The 19674-nt window shown below is 40.7% G+C and overlaps 1 protein-coding gene across 1 annotated transcript in view; it reads left to right on the top strand.

Moving 5' to 3' along the window:
• The window catches only part of LOC140342894 (THO complex subunit 2-like), a 162545-nt gene that overhangs the window by 130377 nt on the left and 12494 nt on the right, over positions 1-19674 (top strand). Inside the window, exons 34-38 of the mRNA XM_072429265.1 lie at positions 3187-3321; positions 4601-4667; positions 10020-10168; positions 12135-12211; positions 14328-14375. Of these exons, the coding sequence (XP_072285366.1) occupies positions 3187-3321; positions 4601-4667; positions 10020-10168; positions 12135-12211; positions 14328-14355 (456 nt within the window). The 3' untranslated portion in view covers positions 14356-14375. The remainder of the gene's footprint in view (positions 1-3186; positions 3322-4600; positions 4668-10019; positions 10169-12134; positions 12212-14327; positions 14376-19674) is intronic.

The raw sequence follows: 19674 nt of genomic DNA, 5'->3' as shown, positions 1-19674 counted from the left end.
ATGCTTTCATAAAAACAAACAAAAAAAAAATCTGTATTTATAGGCTTACTGTTTGGCTTGTGAAAGAAGTGGCTCTTTGTTCAAGTGTAGTTGGAAAAAACAGGAGTTTGAAAACAAAAGGAGTTAAATCCTTATAGTAACCACAAACTGTAAGTAACTTTTTATAACTCATTGTAAACAAAAATTACCTAAGTAACTCGGAAAAATGAGTGGTAGCAAGGTGAAAAGTTTGGTTCAGTGCCTGTCTGTCACATGTATGCACAAATGGAGCAACACCTCCTAGGTGAATACCGCTGTGACAGATGTGAGCAAGTCACCTTTCTGGTATCTCGCATTGGAGAACTGGAGAAGCGCATTGCAACACTGAAATCACTGGATCACCTTGAGAGGGGTCTCCTGCTCACTGAGCAGTCAGGTAATGGCTTAGATGTGGAGGGTGGAGAGGTTAGTCAGGATGAACATGTAGGGAGTTGGGTTAATGTAACTAGAGTGTTTAGAAGGGAAGGGTTTGGGTTCATAGAGCACTGGGCTGACTTTTCATTGGGTTACAACCTGTATGCCAGAGATGGTTTGCACCTAAATGAAAGGGGGTCTGCTGTGCTAGGGGAAAGATTTAGGGGAATGATAAAGGGATAATTAAACTAGGACAGAGGGGGCTGGGACAGTTAAATAAGGTGGTAGAAAGGTTAGTCAGGGGTCAGCAACTAGTGGAGGGTGGATTTGGGGATAGCTGGGGGGAGGATTATGGATAATTGTAAGGAGCTTCCCATGTTACATACAAACAGTGGATTGTGTAGTACTAATTGTACTAAAAAACAAAAGCATTTGGCAACCAGCCATGGTAAAAGCAGCAATGGTTTAAAGAGCCTTTCATTAATGCTAGAAATCGTCTAGCAAACAAGATAAGGGAGTTGGGAGCAAAAACGGGAAAGATAAAAACATTTAATTTTAAGAGAGCAAATTTTCCATTATTTAAGGGCGTCTGTGACTTGGACTGGGGGACAATATTGTCCTCAATGAACACAGAACAGAAATGGGAATGTTTCAAGTCTGTTCTACAAAAGCACACTGAAAAATATATTCCAATGGGTAATAAGTTTAAGAGGATAAAATTAAAACCTATGTGGCTCACAGCTGATGTTAAAGAAAGCCATAAGGAACAAGAAAAGGGCATTCCAAAAATATAAAAATGAAGGATCACCTTTATCATTTGAAACCTATAAAGAATATAACAAAAGATGTAAAAAGGAGATAAAATGTGCAAAACTTCAAAATGAAAGATTGCAAAGGAAAGTACGGTAAACCCCCAAAAATGTTTCAAATATATTAATAGCATAAAGATTAGATCTGAGCATGTAGGGCCCCTTAAAGGATGTCGCTGGGTTGGTAACTGGGGATATAGACAAGGCAGATTTACTAAACACTTGAGACAGTGATAGTCAGCATGGCTTCAAAAAGGACTGAAGTTGTCAAATAAATTTACTCTTTTATGAGGAAGTAAGTAAACAGGTAGACAGTGGAGTAGCAGTTAATATTGTGTACTTGGACTTTGTTAGAGCATGTGACACTGTACCCCACAGATGGTTAATATGCAAGTTAGGGTCAATAGGTTTAGAAAAGTCAATCTGTAAATGGATAGAGAACTGGCCTAAAGATCGCATCCAGAGAGAACTCTCTTCCCCATTATTCACTGTAATGTCATTACAAAGCACAAGGGGGCGCTCTTTGCATCTGGAGGAAAAGAAGTTTAAGCGCCGGATAAGGAAGGGATTCTTCACTGTAATGTCCGTGAAAATGTGGAATCGGCTCCCTCAGGAAGGAGTTTCAGCAACTACTATAGATTGCTATAAGAAAAAGCTGGATGTTTTTCTTGAAGCACAGAATATAACTGGGTATTAAGGCTTTAAAGTAAAAATAACAGTGACCCTTGATCCAGGTAACATACGATTGCCTCATGGAATCAGGAAGGAATTTTTTTTCCCCTGTTGAAGCAAATTGTACCAGGGTTTTTTTTGCCTTCCTTTGGACCATCTATGTCTTATAGGGTTTTATATCTGGGATATGTTTATTTCCTAGTGGGTGAACTTGATGGACTTATGTCTCTTTTCAACCTAACCTACTATGTAACTATGTATGGGCATTTATAAGTAACGCCATTCAAATTAATCCTTATATAGGCTTAAGCTACGTACACACGGCAGATTTTTATCGCCCGATAATCGGCATCGGCCAATTATCGGGCGAAAATCTGCCGTGTGTACAGTCGGTGTCGTCCATCGTCCGGACGACCGACCTGCCGGATCCACGGACGATGGACGACAGCCGATCGTAATGAAAGGGAAGGGGGAGAGCGCGCAGCAGGGTGCCGCTCCGTCGCTCTCCCCCTCCCCTCTCCATAGAGCATGAACGGTGCTGTATGTACAGCATCGTTCATGCATCTTGCAGCCCCTTGTCGTTGGAAAGGATCGTGAAAGATCCTTTCCAACGACAAAAATTGCAAGTGTGTACGCAGCTTAACATGAAAAGCATGTGTTGATGAATAACAATGTATCTCTTATGTGTATCTGTGCTTATAAAAAAAACAAATCTTACAATGCCCACCCCACCTTTTAAAAATAATTCTCTGGTGGATTTTATAACTTAAGTCATGGATCCAGAACAAGTATGCAGATTACCTTGTCAGTGTTTAAACTATTAACATCAGTGAACAGTCCAGCATTTTTTGAAGTGTCTACAATATCCACCCCTGTGTTTCTCTAGTTAAGTATACTTGAAATAGGTGGCAGATGAGGAAAAAGGGTAATGGGTGCACAATGTAATATTGTTAGTGTTATTTAAAAGAGGAAGAGGTCTTCTGCATAGACCAGCTAGCAGTTCTCAACATCCACCCCTTGTTTAGCTATACTATGAATTCCAGCTCCTAATGGGGATAGCAACAAAAAGCAACAAGTTTTATTTTGGTTTCATTTACTGAGTTTAAGGTCCGGTTTCAGATATTTTCTGTATTGTGTGTTAGGTTAACTTAGATTACACAGATAGAAAAATTGGATGGTTTTTGTTTTCTTTCTTCACTTTGCTTTGTTCAAAAGGTAATTTAAGAGAAGCATCAAACTTCTCTCCAAACTCTGTCTTATCCTGTGTGTACTATGTGAGGCTGTAGTTTTGCAATGTCTTTTCATTTAACAGCACTACATAAACCACACTACACCAACATCCAAGAGCAAAGAGAAGGAGGTAGATAAGAAAGAGATTGATAAAACAAGAGAGAGGTCTCGGGAAAGAGAAAAAAAGGAAGAAAAAGAAAGAAAAGAAAGGAAAAGGGTTTGTCTATTTTATGTTTGCTGTCATGATGTGAAGACCGAGGCTTTTTCACACATTTCTAATTGTGAAAATTTGTAAATATTGTGTTAACATAATAGACCCCTAAGCAGAAATTACATATGTTGTGAAATTATTGAATTCATTAAATTTGAATTAAGGCAACGTGCACACGTCCTCTGATTCTCATCCGATAATGGCCTTAGGGCTGATATCAGACGAGAATCTAGCCTGTGTACAGCGCTCGTCGTTCATGTATCTGTCCTGACGGATGCACATACGATTATAATGAAAGTGAAGGGGAGAGAGCACAGTGGGATGCCGCCCTCTCATTCTCCCCCTCCCCTCATCATAGCCTATAATGGACATGCACTCATTTATGCAGTTTTAAGGTTTTTGTTGTTGGAAAGGATTATGAAAGATCCTTTCCAATGACTGTTATTGCACATGTGTATGCAGCCTAAGTCACAATCATATATTTTTCTTTAGTTTCATTTCTTGCTTTTTCTCTCTGATGACCATTATAAGGTCATATGGAGTCTCCCTTCAGTTGTATTTTTTATTATGTAAATTTGTTCACTAAAATGTTCAAGTATGTTCATATTTTTTATTTTCATTTGGCAAACATAAAATCTCTTTATGGCTTTTCGTTATTAAAATTGAAAGAATAAAAATATATATATATATATATATATATATATATATATATATATATATATATGTATAATATAATTATCCAGGAGTTAAAATGTCTAGGAGTTAATGTCATCCCAACCCAGCCAACGCAGATGGCTGAAGATCACAAGTTCTTTACGAAGAAAGTCTGACTGTGCCCTGCGAGGGAATGGGGACTGTTGAATTACACAGGGTTTAGTTCCACTTTAATGACCTCCTCTGTCCCCAAAAGATTAGATTTTTTTTTAAATAGAACTTTTCATACATTTCCATTCTTAAGGTTTATTTAGGGACACAAGTCCCACCCAACTATTTTAATATGATTTTCTTGGTCCTGTAGGAATTCAGTAGGAATCCATTTAGTGTATTAACGTAAAGACTTTCTGGGTCCCTCAATGGATGCCAAGAAAAGAATTTTGTGTTTCTTGCTTCCGTTTTAGTAATTGAGTATTACATTCTCAGTGCCTGAGATGTACTGAAATTGATTATTCCTATCAGGAGCTAAAAAGGAAATATTAGTTTTAGGTGGACTTGTTATTTAAATGAATAGCACCAAAATCCCAATACATATTTCAAAGTGCACGTTTCTGCTTTTTGTTTTGTGCAGGATCATTCGAACAGTGACCGTGAGGTGAACCAAGACTCAAAGAGACGCAAAGAAGAAAATGGTACAAGTGAGTGTGTGTTGGCTAAGTTAGGAGTTTAGTTTTGTACATGTTTAGAGTATAGTTTATTTTTATGACTATGTTTGGTGCCAGGATGGCACGGAGTGGAAAGTGAAAGGATAGGATAAGAGGGAAGCTGGGGTTGATGGTGTACAGAGTTCTCATTCTGGTTATTGTCTATAACACAGGCACAGACATGGACAGGTATTCTTACTGTGTGTCCTGTTTTAATGTCATCTAGTGAGGGATAGAACTGTTGATAATGCAAGAGTCTAACAGTTGGGATATTTTGTGTGCCAGGCTAGACATTTCTAACCATAACCCCTCCATTTTCTCTGCAACTTGTCCATTTTCACTTGGCCTGATGGGGTGGCTTCCAATTAAATAATTGGGGTCTGTGTCTTCTTTGATACATAATTTCTTGAAATTTAGCATAGAATACCTTGTTGGGACACCCTCTAAGATTCAGAGGTAAGGGGAACAAGCTCACTTACTGTGTCCTTTGTCAACCATTCTGGGGATACTAGAGTTGTGGGGGAAGTAGTGAATGTCTTGATGCTACTTGATCCTAAGAGATGTGCACCAGGTCCCTAGCTAGTCCTATTCACCAGGACCTAAAGAGTCTGTAGGATGGCTAAGTACCCCCACAGAAGATGACCACTACTCCATATCCTGTAAGTTCCAGCTGGGTGAGAAATAAGAGCTTGGGCCTGTTGAACCCAGTGTTTTGTGGCCCTGCACCAGGTGTCGAATGGCTCGGTATGAAACATTTATCTTTAAATTTCTTGAGCTCCATTTACAATCTGAGTTAAACTTTTTTTCCATGGCCTAGGCATATCAGTTTTACAACTGTTCATTAGCTTGGTGACCTGGCAGATACTTTGGGGTGATGTGTGCTCATGCTGCCATGTTTAGGCTATACTATCCATAATTCAGATGATGCGTCTGTGTGTGTTTATATATTACGCTGTCTAACCAGCCTTTTCGATGTCCTTTAACACGTCCTTTATAGACTTATTCTGTCTGTCTAGTTTGCAGAATAATTTTGGTTATTTCAGCATTTAGGTGAAACTATTTTTAATTCCTTGATACAGAACCTGCATTGTATTATAAACAGTAATATTAGTAATAGTAATTAGTAACAGTAATATAAAAATAAAGACGCGTTTCGCTACGTTGGGCTTCCTCAGGGATAGATATTAATACGTGCTTAATGGTCTATATGTATAAAGATGTAACAATTGCGTGCCACGGCACGGTCATTTGAACGGTTATATGGTTACTTTTAGGGATGAGCGAACACCTGGAAGTTCGGGGTTCGCCCGAACTTCGGCTCAAAGTTCGGGTTCAGGACCTGAACTCCATTGAAGTCTATGGGGACCTGAACTTTGGGGCACTAAAATGCCTGTAAAATAGTCATAGTAAGGGCTAGAGGGCTGCAAAAGGAAGCAAAATGGGGGTAAGAGCAGGACAATTGCCCTGCAAACAAATGTGGATAGGGAAATGACATAAAATACCATAGAATAGAAAAAAATTAAAAAATAATCCTGAACTAGGAGGCGGAGGTCAAAATGGAGTAGGAGGTTGAGGAAGCGGTGGACGTGGTGGTGTAGGTAGAAGCGGTGGAGGAGGAGGAGGTAGCCAACACTGTTTTTGTTGTTTTTTTTTATTTTTTTTTTTTCCTTTTATTTTTTATTTTTTTTTGGGAAGAGCCCAAAACATTGGGAAATAGAAAAGAGAATGCAAAGAGAAAGTGCGCTGGAGTATACCAATGGTTGGGTGCGGCTGGTATACTTGTCTATTCAGCACAAGGTACGGACAAGTCCTGTGGGATCCATGCCTGGTTCATTTTAATGAAGTGAGCTTGTCCACATTGGCTGTGGACAGGCGGCTGCGCTCGTCTGTGATTACCCCTCTCTGCCGTGCTAAACACACGTTCGGACAATACACTGGCCGCAGGGCAGGCCAGCACCTCCAAGGCGTAAAGGCCATGTGCCCAATTTGGAGACCCAGAAATTAAATGGGGCAGACCCATCAGTCAGTACGTGTAGGCGTGTGCACACGTACTGTTCCACCATGTTGCTGAAATGCTGCCTCCTGCTAAGACGTTCCGTATCAGCTGGTGGTGCTGGTAGTTGTGGTGTGCTGACAAAGCTTTTCCACATTTCGGCCATGCTAACCCTCCCTTCTGAGATGCTGGCGGTGCCCCAGCTGCGTTGGGGACTTCTTCCTCCTCCTCTGCCTTCGCCTTGTGCTTCCACTGAGCCCCCGCTGTCAGGTGGGAATGCCATCAGCAGCGCGTTTACCAGCGCGCCCTTGTACTCGCGCATCTTCCGATCACGCTCCAGTGACGGAATTAAGGATGGCACGTTGTCCTTGTGGCGGGGATCCACAGGCACTGCAGCATGTAGTCGCTCATCTGTGCCGGGCTGCCCAGAGGCAACAACAAGCTGTCCTCTGTGGGAGGTGTATCGTCTGTGTCCTCTGTATCCCCCCAGCCACGCTTCAGTGATGCCCATGAGCTGCTTTGGGTGCCACCCTGCTGTGAACACGGTTCCTCCTCCTCATCCTCCAGAACTGTGCCCTGGCTGGACAGTTGTGTACCTGGCCTCTGTTGGTGCAGGAACCCATCCTCCAAACCACTTGTGAATGACTGGCTGATAACCGTGGAAATGATCCCTCTTCCTCCTGTGCCACATCCTCTTCCATCATCACCCGAAGTGTGATGTGAGGAGGCAAAGAGAAACGTCCTGCAATCCTCGGTGGCGGAAGGACATGCGCCAAACTGCTATCCGCCTCAGGCCCAGCTGCCACTGGATTTACCCAGTGTGCAGTTTGGGAGATATAACATCCCTGCCCATGCTTACTGGTCCACGTATCAGTGGTTATGTGGACCTTGCCACAGATGGCGTTGTGCAGTGCACACCTAATTTTGTCCGCCAGTTGGTTGTGCAGGGCAGGAATGGCTTGCCTGGAAAAGTAGTGGCGGCTGGGAACCATGTACAGTGGGAGAGCCACCACCATAAGGTTTTTAAAAGTCTCCATCTCCACCAGACGGAATGACAGCATTTCAAAGGCCAGGAATTTTGAAATGCTGGCATTCAGGGCCAGGGATCGCGGGTGGGTAGGGGGGTACTTCCTCTCTCTCCAGTGTTTGGGAGATGGACAGCTGAACGCTTCCATGGGACAGTGTGGAGATGCTTGGTGACGATGATGCAGGTGGTGGCATTGCTTCCACAACCTCTGTTTGCGGGGTGGCAGGTGCCACTGTCACGCCAGAGGGGGAGGAGGAGGAGGCCGAGACTGCAGCTGAAGAGGGAGCAGGAGGAGCCTGAGATCTTTCGTGGTTTTTAAGGTGCTCCACTGCAGCTCGTGCTTTGCATTTAGATGCCTGCTTATGCAGGTGGTGCTCAGGTTTAGAACATTTATGCCTCGCTTCAGGTTCTGATTGCACAGCGTGCAAACCACTCGCGTCTTGTCGTCAGCACATTTTCTGAACAACTGCCACGCCAGGGAACTCCTTGGAGCTGGCTTTGGTGTACTCAGTCCCTGGGTGCGGTGGGCAGTAACAGGCGTACTGGCTGGGGGATGGCCACTCTGCTTTTGCACCCTGCTCCCTCTTTTGCTGTGCGGCTGGCGCTGCGTGACCACCACCTCTTCCTCCTGAACTGCACACGTCACTCGCATGACCTTGATTCCATGTGGGGTCTAGGACCTCATCATCTTCCACCCACTCTTCACCCCTGCCCTCCTTGCCGGTCTGCACACTGCAGAAAGCCGCAGCAGTTGGCATGTTTCGTCATCATAAGAGACGTGCTGCGGTGGTCCTCCCATGTCCACATCCTGAAACATAAGTGGTTGGGCATCGGTGCACTCAATCTCTTCCACTTCTGGGGCAGGGCTATGTGGACGGCCCACGGAAACCCTGCCAGCAGACTCATCACAGCATAAGAGACTGCTGCATGACTTGGGGCTCAGACTGCTTGGCTGATTTGCAAGGGGGTGAAAGACAGATGCCCATGGGCTGCAGGTGCCAACTCTGCGCTTTCAGCAGGGGACCGAGTGGGAGACAATGTGAAGGAACTGGGGGCACTGTCAGCCACTCAATCTACTACCGCCTCTTCTTGTTCTGGCCTCACTATTCGTACACCGAACGTTCTGTTGCCTACGTGCACCTGAGGAAGGTTTTTCATTTGGGCGTGTAGCTGGCACAGATCGACCATGTCCTCTCCCTGGAACAGGAGCTCCACCAACACCAGCAGCACCACAACCAGGGCCTCGTCCCTTATTTGATGCTCTCCTCATTCTTTGAGGTCATCCACTGAGCTAACAGACGTATTAACTATATTAATTTCCCTGTCACGTATGCAATGCAGGTGTACCTCACACAAAAATTGGGTATATGTCACCCAGCGAACTAACAGACGGATTAACTATATTTTCCTGTCAGGTATGCAGTGCAGGTGTACCTCACACCAAGAATGGGAATATGTCACCCACCGAACTAACAGCCAGAATAATTATTATATTTCTGTGTCGGGTGCAAAGATGTTGCATCGCACCCACAAAAGATCGCTATAGGTTACCCACAGAATTAACAGCCAGACTATTATATTTCTTTGTCAGGGGTGCAAAGCTGGTGTATAGCACCCACAAAAAATTCACTATAGGTCACCAACAGAACAAATAGCCAGATGGGATTCTGAACACTGTCCCTCACTCTGATGGGCGGTGCGTGATCCAGCTTTTATAGAGGCTGGGTCACATGATGCACCGGCCAATCACAGCCATGCCATTACTAGGCATGGCTGTGATGGCTTCTAAGTGCCCACAGCTTAAAAGCTTGTTGATTGGCTGCCCTGCAGCCTTTCAACACGCTTTATTAAATGCCCGAACACCAAACTCAAACCCGAACTTTTCCGGCAAGGTTCGGGCCTGGGTACCCAAAATCGGAAAGTTCGGTACGGACCCGAACTTTACAGTTCAGGTTCGCTCAACACTAGTTACTTTAATATACTTTTGATGAAATTCACTATATATAGTATGTACAATTATTCTGTGTTGTGAAATATTAACAGGACAGAAGTTGAAATATGTTATGTTCATGTGTATTTGATAGCCTATGTATAAAATAATCAATCAATACACTTCACTTTTTGCATGAAAAACCTTTGAGCCTCGAACCTTTTTTTTTTTTTTTTTTTTTTTTTCTCTACCCATTTATAGTAATATTGTACAGTTAACTTTTTTTTTTTTTTTCTTTCTGCATGCTAACATTTCATTTCCAAATATATCTGCGGTATATTTTCTCAAATATAAAATTCTCAAATATAATTGATGTCTAATGCAAACTGTTTCTAGGTGGCTTGTCGAAACATAGTAAAAGTGAGAGTCCATCAGATTCCCCTTGCTCAAATGAAAAAGACCGAAACAAATCTAAATCATCAAATAAAGAAAAGGGGGAGCTCATGAAAGATAGGATGGAAAAAACCTTTTCAAGCAGCAAGAAGGTATATAAGCTAATCTTTGTACAACTCCAACTGAATGCTGTTTTTTTTTTTTTTTGTTTTTTTTTTTATATTACAATATCTTGATCACCCCAATCCAGGATTTCACAGGTTTTCTGTTAGCTAGTGGTTCATTGAGTAGTGTGCAGTGATAAATTGATCTCCCACCTATGCTGACCAAGGGATAATTTGTATGCAACTGCCAATGTTGAAGTCAATTTCTGCCCTCACCAATAATGTTAACCTCCCTAGCGGTTCATTTCTTTCCAGTTTTATATGTCTAAAAGCAGTACATTGTTTTTCATGAAAATTTATTTTACAGTATAATATATTAGTATGAGTATAATAAAGTTTGAAACACAAAATCATGTAAAAATAATAAATTAATTAAAAAAAAAAAAAAATTATATATATATATATACTGTAAAAAAAATGTTCTTGAAGACAATGTATTGCTTTTACACATATAAATCCAATGTATTGCATTCAATAGTTCAATACAGTTATTTTGTATTGAATGCAGTGCAAAAAGATTTTGATTTTCCCGCCCCACCGGCAACGTACACACGCACCGACATCACCGGAAACTCCCCCGGTGACTCATCAGGTGCAGAAGACAACGGAGGAATAAGAAAGAAGACGGAGATTGCGGTGAGGGATGCCATTATTGTTTTATTTCTAGAATAATATAACTATCTACCTTAGGTGTCAATACTTTAGATACATAAACCATCCTTTTTTCTCTTAGGTTTAGTCTACACAGACTTTTTCCCCAGCGTTTAACCTGAGGCTTTAAAAGCCTATGTTTGAAATTCCCATGCATTCCCATGAGCTTATCTACACCAGGGCATTTCCTTTAGATGCGTTTTTGATTGTTATAGATAATGCTCCTGCAACATTTTTCAAAATTAAAAGCAAGGTTAACGTAGGTACACGCGAGTAAATGCGTCTATTGATTTCAATAGGGGTGTTTTTCCGCTTATAAATTCTTGAAACGTAAACATGAAAAACGCGGCATAGACATTTTCCAACGGTTAAAAGGCAAGCTTTAAAACAGTAGTAAAAGTGCATATAAGCACTGTACTTAGGCTTAAAGCCTTATTTAAAACATTCCACCATCTGCTCTTTAGGAAAATGTAATGTTAGCTACAAATATAATATTTGTTTGAAGGTGTTCCATTTTGGAAATGAAATACAAGTCAAGGTAAAAGTAGTAGCTATATTTATATTATACCATGTGTCGGCTACCTGGCCTCATGCTGATGACGCTGGTATAGCAATATAACCTAACCATGCACCATAGTTAAAAACATTTTAAACACCTACATAATGTGCTTTACTGTTTGACTTACAGTGACCCTGTCTGCCTGTTGGCCTCACCACCTGTTGGCTGCTTTTGCCAGGCAGATATTTGATCAGTTACAAGAGTCAAAGGCTTATTTTCCCCACTGCATTTAATATAGTGTAGTAACGTGAGCTGGCTAAGTCAGGTTGGTGTTTTACATGTCTGGAAATATGAAATGCCTGCAACTGCATGAGAACAGTGAGCAGGCATCCAAAAAAGAACACTGAATTATATTTAAGTAAACCTGTTCGTTTATTAAATGAAAAATGGTGAAAATGCCATTCGTTTTTTATTTGTCGCTCATAGCCAGGTATGTCACACATGCCTTTGGAATGCTTGGCATTGCAATACTGTTGGATTATTTAAATGAAAGTGGCACATTTCCCAAACAAAAACTTCATATACGTGTTTATCTCACGTAGCACATTCAAAAAGTATTATTTTCATTAGACATTATGTATATCTTTATCAATGTGTAAAATCTGAATAAATAAATTCCCTTTATTTACATTATATGAAGCTAATGAACTTGGGAGTTTAATTGTTGTATTCATAACACTATAGTTCACTTCCAGAGCAAGATAAAATCAACGCAAATAATGTTATTTTATTTCTTTCTAATAGGAATCTAGACATGACAAGGACAAATCAGAAAAGAAGGAGAGACGTGAGAGCACAGGAGGAAAGGAGGAAAAAAAACAATATCCTTTCAATTTAATGACTCTGGATGCTGGTGGGCTCACAAACTGAGACCATGTTCCATTGATGTCCCCAAAGTTCAATTGTTTATTGGTATGTGTGTGGGTGATATATGGATCATTTCCCTTGGCTTGTACTGAAAAGGCATGAACATAAACTTATATGTCTAACCCCAAGGATGTGTGCAGCAATTCCACTCAAGTGTGTAAAGCACAAACCAAAATCAATCAAACCTATTATTTCTGCTGTTTTTACACCAACCCCACCACACCTTTGATCTTTGTTCTCCTTAATTGTAACTACTTTGCATGCAAGGATTCTTGGTTTGTTTTTGCACTATATTATGAAGTTTCCAAGTTCAAACACCCCAATATAATCAACCTTTTTTGGAAATAACATGAGATTAAAGCAAGGCTTTAACTACATTTTCTATAATCAAAAGTGAAGAATAAAGGGTTCTTCCTCACCCCAGCCTCCATTCTGGCCAAATATTCCAAGAAGGTAAGGCAGGAGGTTCAGTAAGATATTTTTTGCCCAATCATTTTGTTTTCCTGGCACCAGAAGGTTTCACTCCATTGACCAGATCTAGTTAATCAACTGATTCAAGTTTTTGAAGTTGAAGAAAATATTTTATTATAAATTCTTTTTATAATAACTGCTCTTTCTACACTTTTCTAGACTTGCAGAGCTCTGTTTTTACAGGAATGGTTAACATTTTACCATAGGCATTGTTGTCAATTTACAATTTTTTTTTTCCTTTTTTTTTAACTGGATGGTAGATAAAAAAACAAATGACCGGAGCATCTTTTCTCACAAATGGTCTTTTTCAACAAAGCTGACTTTATTTCTTGTCTTGTTTTTCCACTCCGCTCTTTACACCTAGGTTAAAATGACTAAGTTGCGAATAAAGCAGGGATGTACGCAGGCAGCTATCTTTATCAATGGTGTATTGTGAAACAATTATCACAACACTTTATTTTTCTGTTTTCTGCAAAATTAGCTTTGTGTACAATTTACAAGTATTTCAAATGGTCAGTAAAGGTTTAGTTGCCTCAGTCAAGAACAACCATATTGTTTGCATTGATTTGACTAAAAAGCCTCACCCTCTTTCTTGGTGTGGGAATTTTTTTTGGAAAGCTATTTGAAAGAAAGACCTCAATAAAAGTATTAATTTAAAGCTATCCACTAGAGCAGTGGTCACCAGCGTTTTCAGACCCACAGACCACTAAATATACCGGCTCTGGACTGCACATGCGCGGGGAGCCCGGTGTCACTGAAAGGGGGGGAACCTCATAGTGACGTCATGATGCCAGACCCCGCCCAATTCCATCACAGGTTTGAGTCTGCGATGGGAGAGTGGTCAGGTTGTGTTAAGAGACGCAACCCGCCCACTTCCCTGAGTCTGCGATCTGTACTGGGGACATGGTCTGTGGCTCTGGCCAGTGCGCTCTCCAAGTGGGGTTCTTCTCCTTACTCCACTCGGGGGTGCACTAGCCAGAGCTGCGGACCACCGGTTGACGACCACTGCACTAGAGTAAGTTAGTGTGGTGTTACCTTCTTATATATGCAGTTTTCCCCTTATGGGCAAATTTCCTAAACATCTGTTCAGCACAAATTTCCCTCATGTGAGGCAATTTTTTTAATAAAATGTTTTACCATTAAACGGATTTGCTTTCTCATGGTAATAAGTTGCTTTAAGGAAAACTTCTTCATAATGCACATGCATGCTTGGACCTGAAAACCCGTGCTCATTGCAACCTCCAGAGACTTCTCTGGGATACAGATCATTAATAGGAATGAATGGGCCTGCCCCTCATATGTGGAGTATAAAGTCACCCATGTCAAATGAAAGCTTGCTGATTAGGAGCCTAATAGGAGAATACTCTTAAGTACTCTATGCTCCTCTTGAAAGTGTGAACAATTCATTAGAGGACAACTTCACTTAAAGCAAAGTTGTCTTTTTAAGTTAATTGTTAACGGACAAGCCATAGTGGTTGCTTCCAACAACACGTAAGTAATATTCCCTGTGTACTTCCTTAATAATGTTAACTTACTACTGTTTATGCCATATAAATAATTTAAAATGCACTTGCTTGCTTTCCTTAATTAATGCTTTACCCATAAATCTTCAGACAAGCACAGATAATTATTTCTGGTTGTATTGAGGTAAGTCTTGCTCTTTTAAAATGTTGGTCATACGAGTTTACTTTTCTTTTGCTTTTGAACAATAGAACTCTATTCCACTACACACCTGAAAACTGACTTTTTCTGCCATTGGTGACTTTACTGCACATGCTGCATTTAGAATTTTTGCATACACTTAAAACTTGCCTGTACATTGCAGTCACATTTTCACTTTGCTAAAGGTTGACCATTTTGACAAGACACCCGAATTGCTCAGCTGTTAAATTTGATCAGCCAAAGCTGGAAAAGTGATCAGGATGGTATCGGCTATTGACTGAGTCTTCTTAATTCTCATATGGTCTGCGGAGTCATTGATTCTCTGTAACTACCCATTAAAGAATTAATTTTTCTACGTTACATCACAGGATACTTTTTTACAATTTAAAATAATTATACAGTTATGAATATTACATTTACCAAGTAGTATCTGCAGGTAAAACTTGGGCATGTTTGATAAATTACAGGATGTCCCTACAAAAAGAACCGCCTGTGAATATTTGGTGAAAGTCATTTTTGCTGCTTTATAAATCTTTCCCTAGTGTATTGACAGTGACTACCCATTTTGAATAATTTTATTTACACTCGTATCCAGTTAGCCTCCAGAGCCTAACCCAGGGCTTACTAACCATGACCACAAAAATCATCCCATGCATAAGTGTTTATGCATTATAAGCAAGCAAAAAAAAAAATAACTGCACTTTCAAAGTGCAGTTATCATGTATCCCTTCCTACCCTGACCTAAAGTAACTCACTCTCCCCCTACATACATTTGTAATTACCAAGATCCTGGTGTTTTCCAGTGGCTGCAGTTTCCTATTATTGTTTACATGCAACGGTTCCTGTACACTTAAGCCCTATAGATTTTTTGTGGATTGTACACATAACCAGTGGCAGCAATAAATGTGCATGATTGCAAAAACACTGTAAAACCTTTCATTCATTGTGCCATATCCTTTTTTGCTTTAATAGGTTATTTGCTAGCACTTTATGGGTAAAGGTTTTTTGGTACCTATGCATCGGCTCATTTCTCTGGTAAAGGTTTCTGTTAGACAGGGAGTGCTCTGTCTGTGTTCATTGAGTTGGCTGACTCATAGGGACCTATTTTCCAAACAGAGTGTTCACAAAAAGGTTTATATTTCTTTCTGATTGTTACTTTTATATTCCCACATTTTTTCAATTATCTTAGAGAAACTTTATTTTCTGAAAGGTTTTACTGATCACTACTTTTTTCAGCCTTAATGCAACTTTTAAAAATAATGTCAAGCACCCACTGTGTTACATTGAGGTCAAAGAGTTGGATATAATGGTAGAAGGCCCCAACATGCACTTATCAGTACTAAAAATTGAATGTATTATATACATGTTAAATCTGCTACACAATTAAATGTCTAATATGTTGGGTAACTAAAAGTTTTTAGATTTGAAGATGAGTAATCTCCAAAACAAACAAAAATATTTGTGCCCTGTATTGGCGTGTGGACTAGATATGACTTTGGAAGCCAATACTTGTCAATAGACCATGCCTACCTACCTTAAGCTATGCAGCTGTGTGACTTAACACTAGCTGTTAATAAAACCACATGACTCAGTGTGTGTAAACGCCTTGTACCGTATTTTTCGGACTATAAGACGCACTTTTTCTTCCCCAAAACTGGGGGGGAAAAGTGGGTGCGTCTTATACACCGAATACATGTTAAATATACCGGTAATTAAAAAAAATCATACTCACCCGATCCCGCGATGCTGTGGGCTGCTTCTTCTCCTCGCTCTCCTCCCGGCTGCAGCGCGTGTCTCCTCCTCCTCTGAGCGAGGAGAAGCCGACACCCGTGCCCCCGCGATCTCATAAGCAGGCTGGATCAGCCTGCTTATGGGATCGCTGGGGTATGCGTGTCGGCTTCTCCTCGCTCAGAGGAGGAGACGCGCTGCAGCCAGGAGGAGAGCGAGGAGAAGAAGAAGCCCACAGCATCGCGGTATCTGGTGAGTATGATTTTTTGGCACAGGGTGATCAGAAGGGGATACATTGTGTCAATGTATCCCCTTCTAATCACTCTGTGTCAGAGTGATTAGAAGGGGATACATTGACACAGAGTGATTTTTTAGTATTTTGTTCAGAATCTTTTTTTTTTCTAGGTTTTTCTCCTTTAAAATTGGGTGCGTCTTATAGGCCGGAGCGTCTTATAGTCCGAAAAATACGGTAAATTTCAGTGCATAGTTCTCCCCAGACCTCTGTTGGTGCCCCCTCCACCCGGCTTTTATGAGGAGCTCTAATCCTCGGAATGGAGAGGCTGCTCCGTTCTCGGCTGTCATCCGTTTCGAGCTGCTGATAAAGAGAAAGAGAACACAGGCTGTCCCTCCCCCATCTCATGCTAAGTCTTCTTTTAGAAAAAAAAAAAAAACATTGTGTAAAAATGTATCCACCTGAGTGGGCGTCATCGGCAGCTTAATAGCTGTGTATGTGTATGTAACTGCATGTCACATTCTGCAGGCTTACAGTTCACTCTGTACAAACTTCTAAATCTCCTAAACGGTATATCATAATGACTTTAAATTTTCAGGGTGCACAGGGAACACTTATAGTTAACAGTAACCAAAATTGCACCCATTCTTTTAAAAATTTCAAGATAAGGGGATTAGAATTGTAAATACAACATTGGGGTTCCTGTTTCAAAAGCAAGTGTGCCCTAGGAGTCCTTAACGGAGAATGCAAATCTTGCACCTACATTTTCAATTTCCTGCACCTCCTATTCCCGAAAATTTATATACAAAATACATAATTTAAATATTCTAATGTGGTGTTGCTTTAAGCATGTAATAGCAGATAGGGGCAGAACAGCCAGCGTCTCCTCACCCATGTGTATATAAAGGGTTAAGTTACTTTAGGCGAGGACCCCTGCCCTTCTATCTTTACTGCCATGGTGTTAAAGACTGCAGGGTTAATCTGCAGCCTCCTGGGGTATTTGTGTCACATAATCCATGCTATTGGTTCTGATTAGCTTTTGCCTGCTGTTACTGTGGTTTTCAATGACCTTTTTCAAAAGCGCAAAGATCATTTCATAGAGATAGATGTGCTCTATGGATCCTTGGGGCCTAAATCCCAGGACTCCTCCTGCCCCCGGGACATTATCTGTGGAATTCTTTCTTACTGCCTTAAAGAAGATATAATGTGGTTTGCCTGCGGCCAAACCTCAATATCTTTTATTGGTACACCTATACAGCTCATGCAAGATATCTCCCGCCACACGTTTACGCATCGCAGAGGTCTCAAGCCTATTCTGGAAGTACTCCGAGGCCATAACATAAAGTATAAATGGGGATTCCCATTACAGCTTACTGCTTTTGGTTATGGAAAGTCTGCTACCTTTCGCCAACTTGAGGACTTACCGCCTTTTCAACAAGCCTTTGGCCTACCTGAATGATCAATACCAGATTGGCCGATATTGCTTCCCCTGCCTCTTTCACCTTGGACACTTCAGCAACGCAAGTCTTCTTATAAGTCACACTACTCGCGTTCTAATCATATCCCTCACGATCGTTGAACTCCCTGAGTGGTAACTTCGGAAAAAGTGGATGCAAGGACTTTCCTCTTAAGACCGCCGATTGATAAGTATACCTCTTTGTTCTTTTGTATGCCGCATTCTTAACAGTAATTTCCTCATACACTAAATTCTTATTGCACATTCAAATATGTTTATTGTTCTCTTTGTTTAATGCGATTCTCTTTAAGAGTACACTATGCAAACCTCCTCCCTCTTTTTCGCATTTAAGCCTATTGCTATATTACTCTTTTTTTTTTTTTTGGTGCGAAACTTGGGAAAGGCTTACATTCTAGTTTTGCTTTAACTTTGTATTTATTTGTATTGATGGTATTACTGCTTTAATATTGACATGTGCCTACTTCTAGATAAACAGGGGATGTTTACTGAATTGTTGTTTGGCCGACTGGGTTCGGGAACTTTTCCTGCCTGGTCAACCATGTTACCCCACTTAGGGAAATTACATAGGTTAGGTTGAAAAAAAAACATAAGTCCATCAAGTTCAACCACTAGGCAAATAAACATATCCCAGATATAAAAACCCCTGGTACAATTTGCTTCAACGGGAAAAAAATTCCTTCGTGATTCCATGAGACAATCGGATGTTCCCTGGATCAACGGTCTCTTATCTTTACTTTAAAGCCTTAATCCCCAGTTATGTTCTGTACTTTTTAGAAAAACATCCCGTTTTTTCTTAAAGCAGTCTATAGTAGTTACTGAAACTACTTCCTGAGGGAGCCGATTCCACATTTTCACAGCCCTTACAGTGAAGAATCCCTTCCTTATCTGGAGCTTAAACTTCTTTTCCTCCAGACACTAAGAGTGACCTCCTGTTCTTTTTAATGGTCTCAAAGTGAATGATCAGTTCAGCTAATCGCTTCTCATAGTGGGGTTCCTCCATTCCTTTTATTAGTTCATTTGCCCTTCTCTGCACTCTCTCCAATTCCACAGTGTCCTTTTTGTTAACTGGTGTCCAAAACTGGACTGCATATTCCAGATGTGGTGTGACCAATGCTTTGTACAGGATTATGTCTCCATCTCTGCAGTCTATTCCTCTTTTATTACAAGAAAGTACTTTGCTAACTTTGGATATTGCAGCTTGGCATAAAAAAAAAAAAAAAAAAAAAAAAAAAAAAAAAAACTTACCTTGTTTCTTTGGCCTCTCCTGACGGCCTTCTTGTCCCTGCAGGTCCTCCAGGGGCATCCTCTTCCTCTGATCTTCAGCCGGCGACTGCAGAAACGCTCTCTGGGGTTTCCCGGTGACGGTGCATGCGCCAGTTTGTGTGGCAGGCGCAACGGGAAATTCAAATAATTTTGTATTGGATTCAAAACAAAGTAACTGTATTGAGTCCAATATAAAGAAATCTTTAAATTTATTAAATATTGGACATATTTTGGTGAGTTATGCCTAAGAATTATAAGCCTACAATGTAAAACAAATTTCCATGCAAAAATAGTAACGCTTTTTGCATGAAAATACGGACAGACATAGAATGCTAGGGGGTTCATTCCATTACATAGTTTAGTGTCATCTGCAAACACAGAAATGGTACTTTTAATCCCAAGCTCTATATTATTTATAAAGATTTTAAACATTAAAGGTCCCAACACTGAACCCTGGGGTACACCACTAATAACCTTAGACCATTCAGACTATAAATCATTAATTACAACTCTCTGCATGCGGTCTTTAAGCCAGTTCTCTATCCATTTACAGATTGAATTTTCCAAACCCTATTAACCCCAAC

The sequence above is a fragment of the Pyxicephalus adspersus genome, chromosome W (genome assembly GCF_032062135.1).
Source record: "Pyxicephalus adspersus chromosome W, UCB_Pads_2.0, whole genome shotgun sequence".
In the NCBI taxonomy this organism is placed as follows: domain Eukaryota; kingdom Metazoa; phylum Chordata; class Amphibia; order Anura; family Pyxicephalidae; genus Pyxicephalus; species Pyxicephalus adspersus.
The sequence above is the reverse complement of the archived record's forward strand: the minus strand, read 5'-3'. Positions and strand labels throughout refer to the sequence as shown.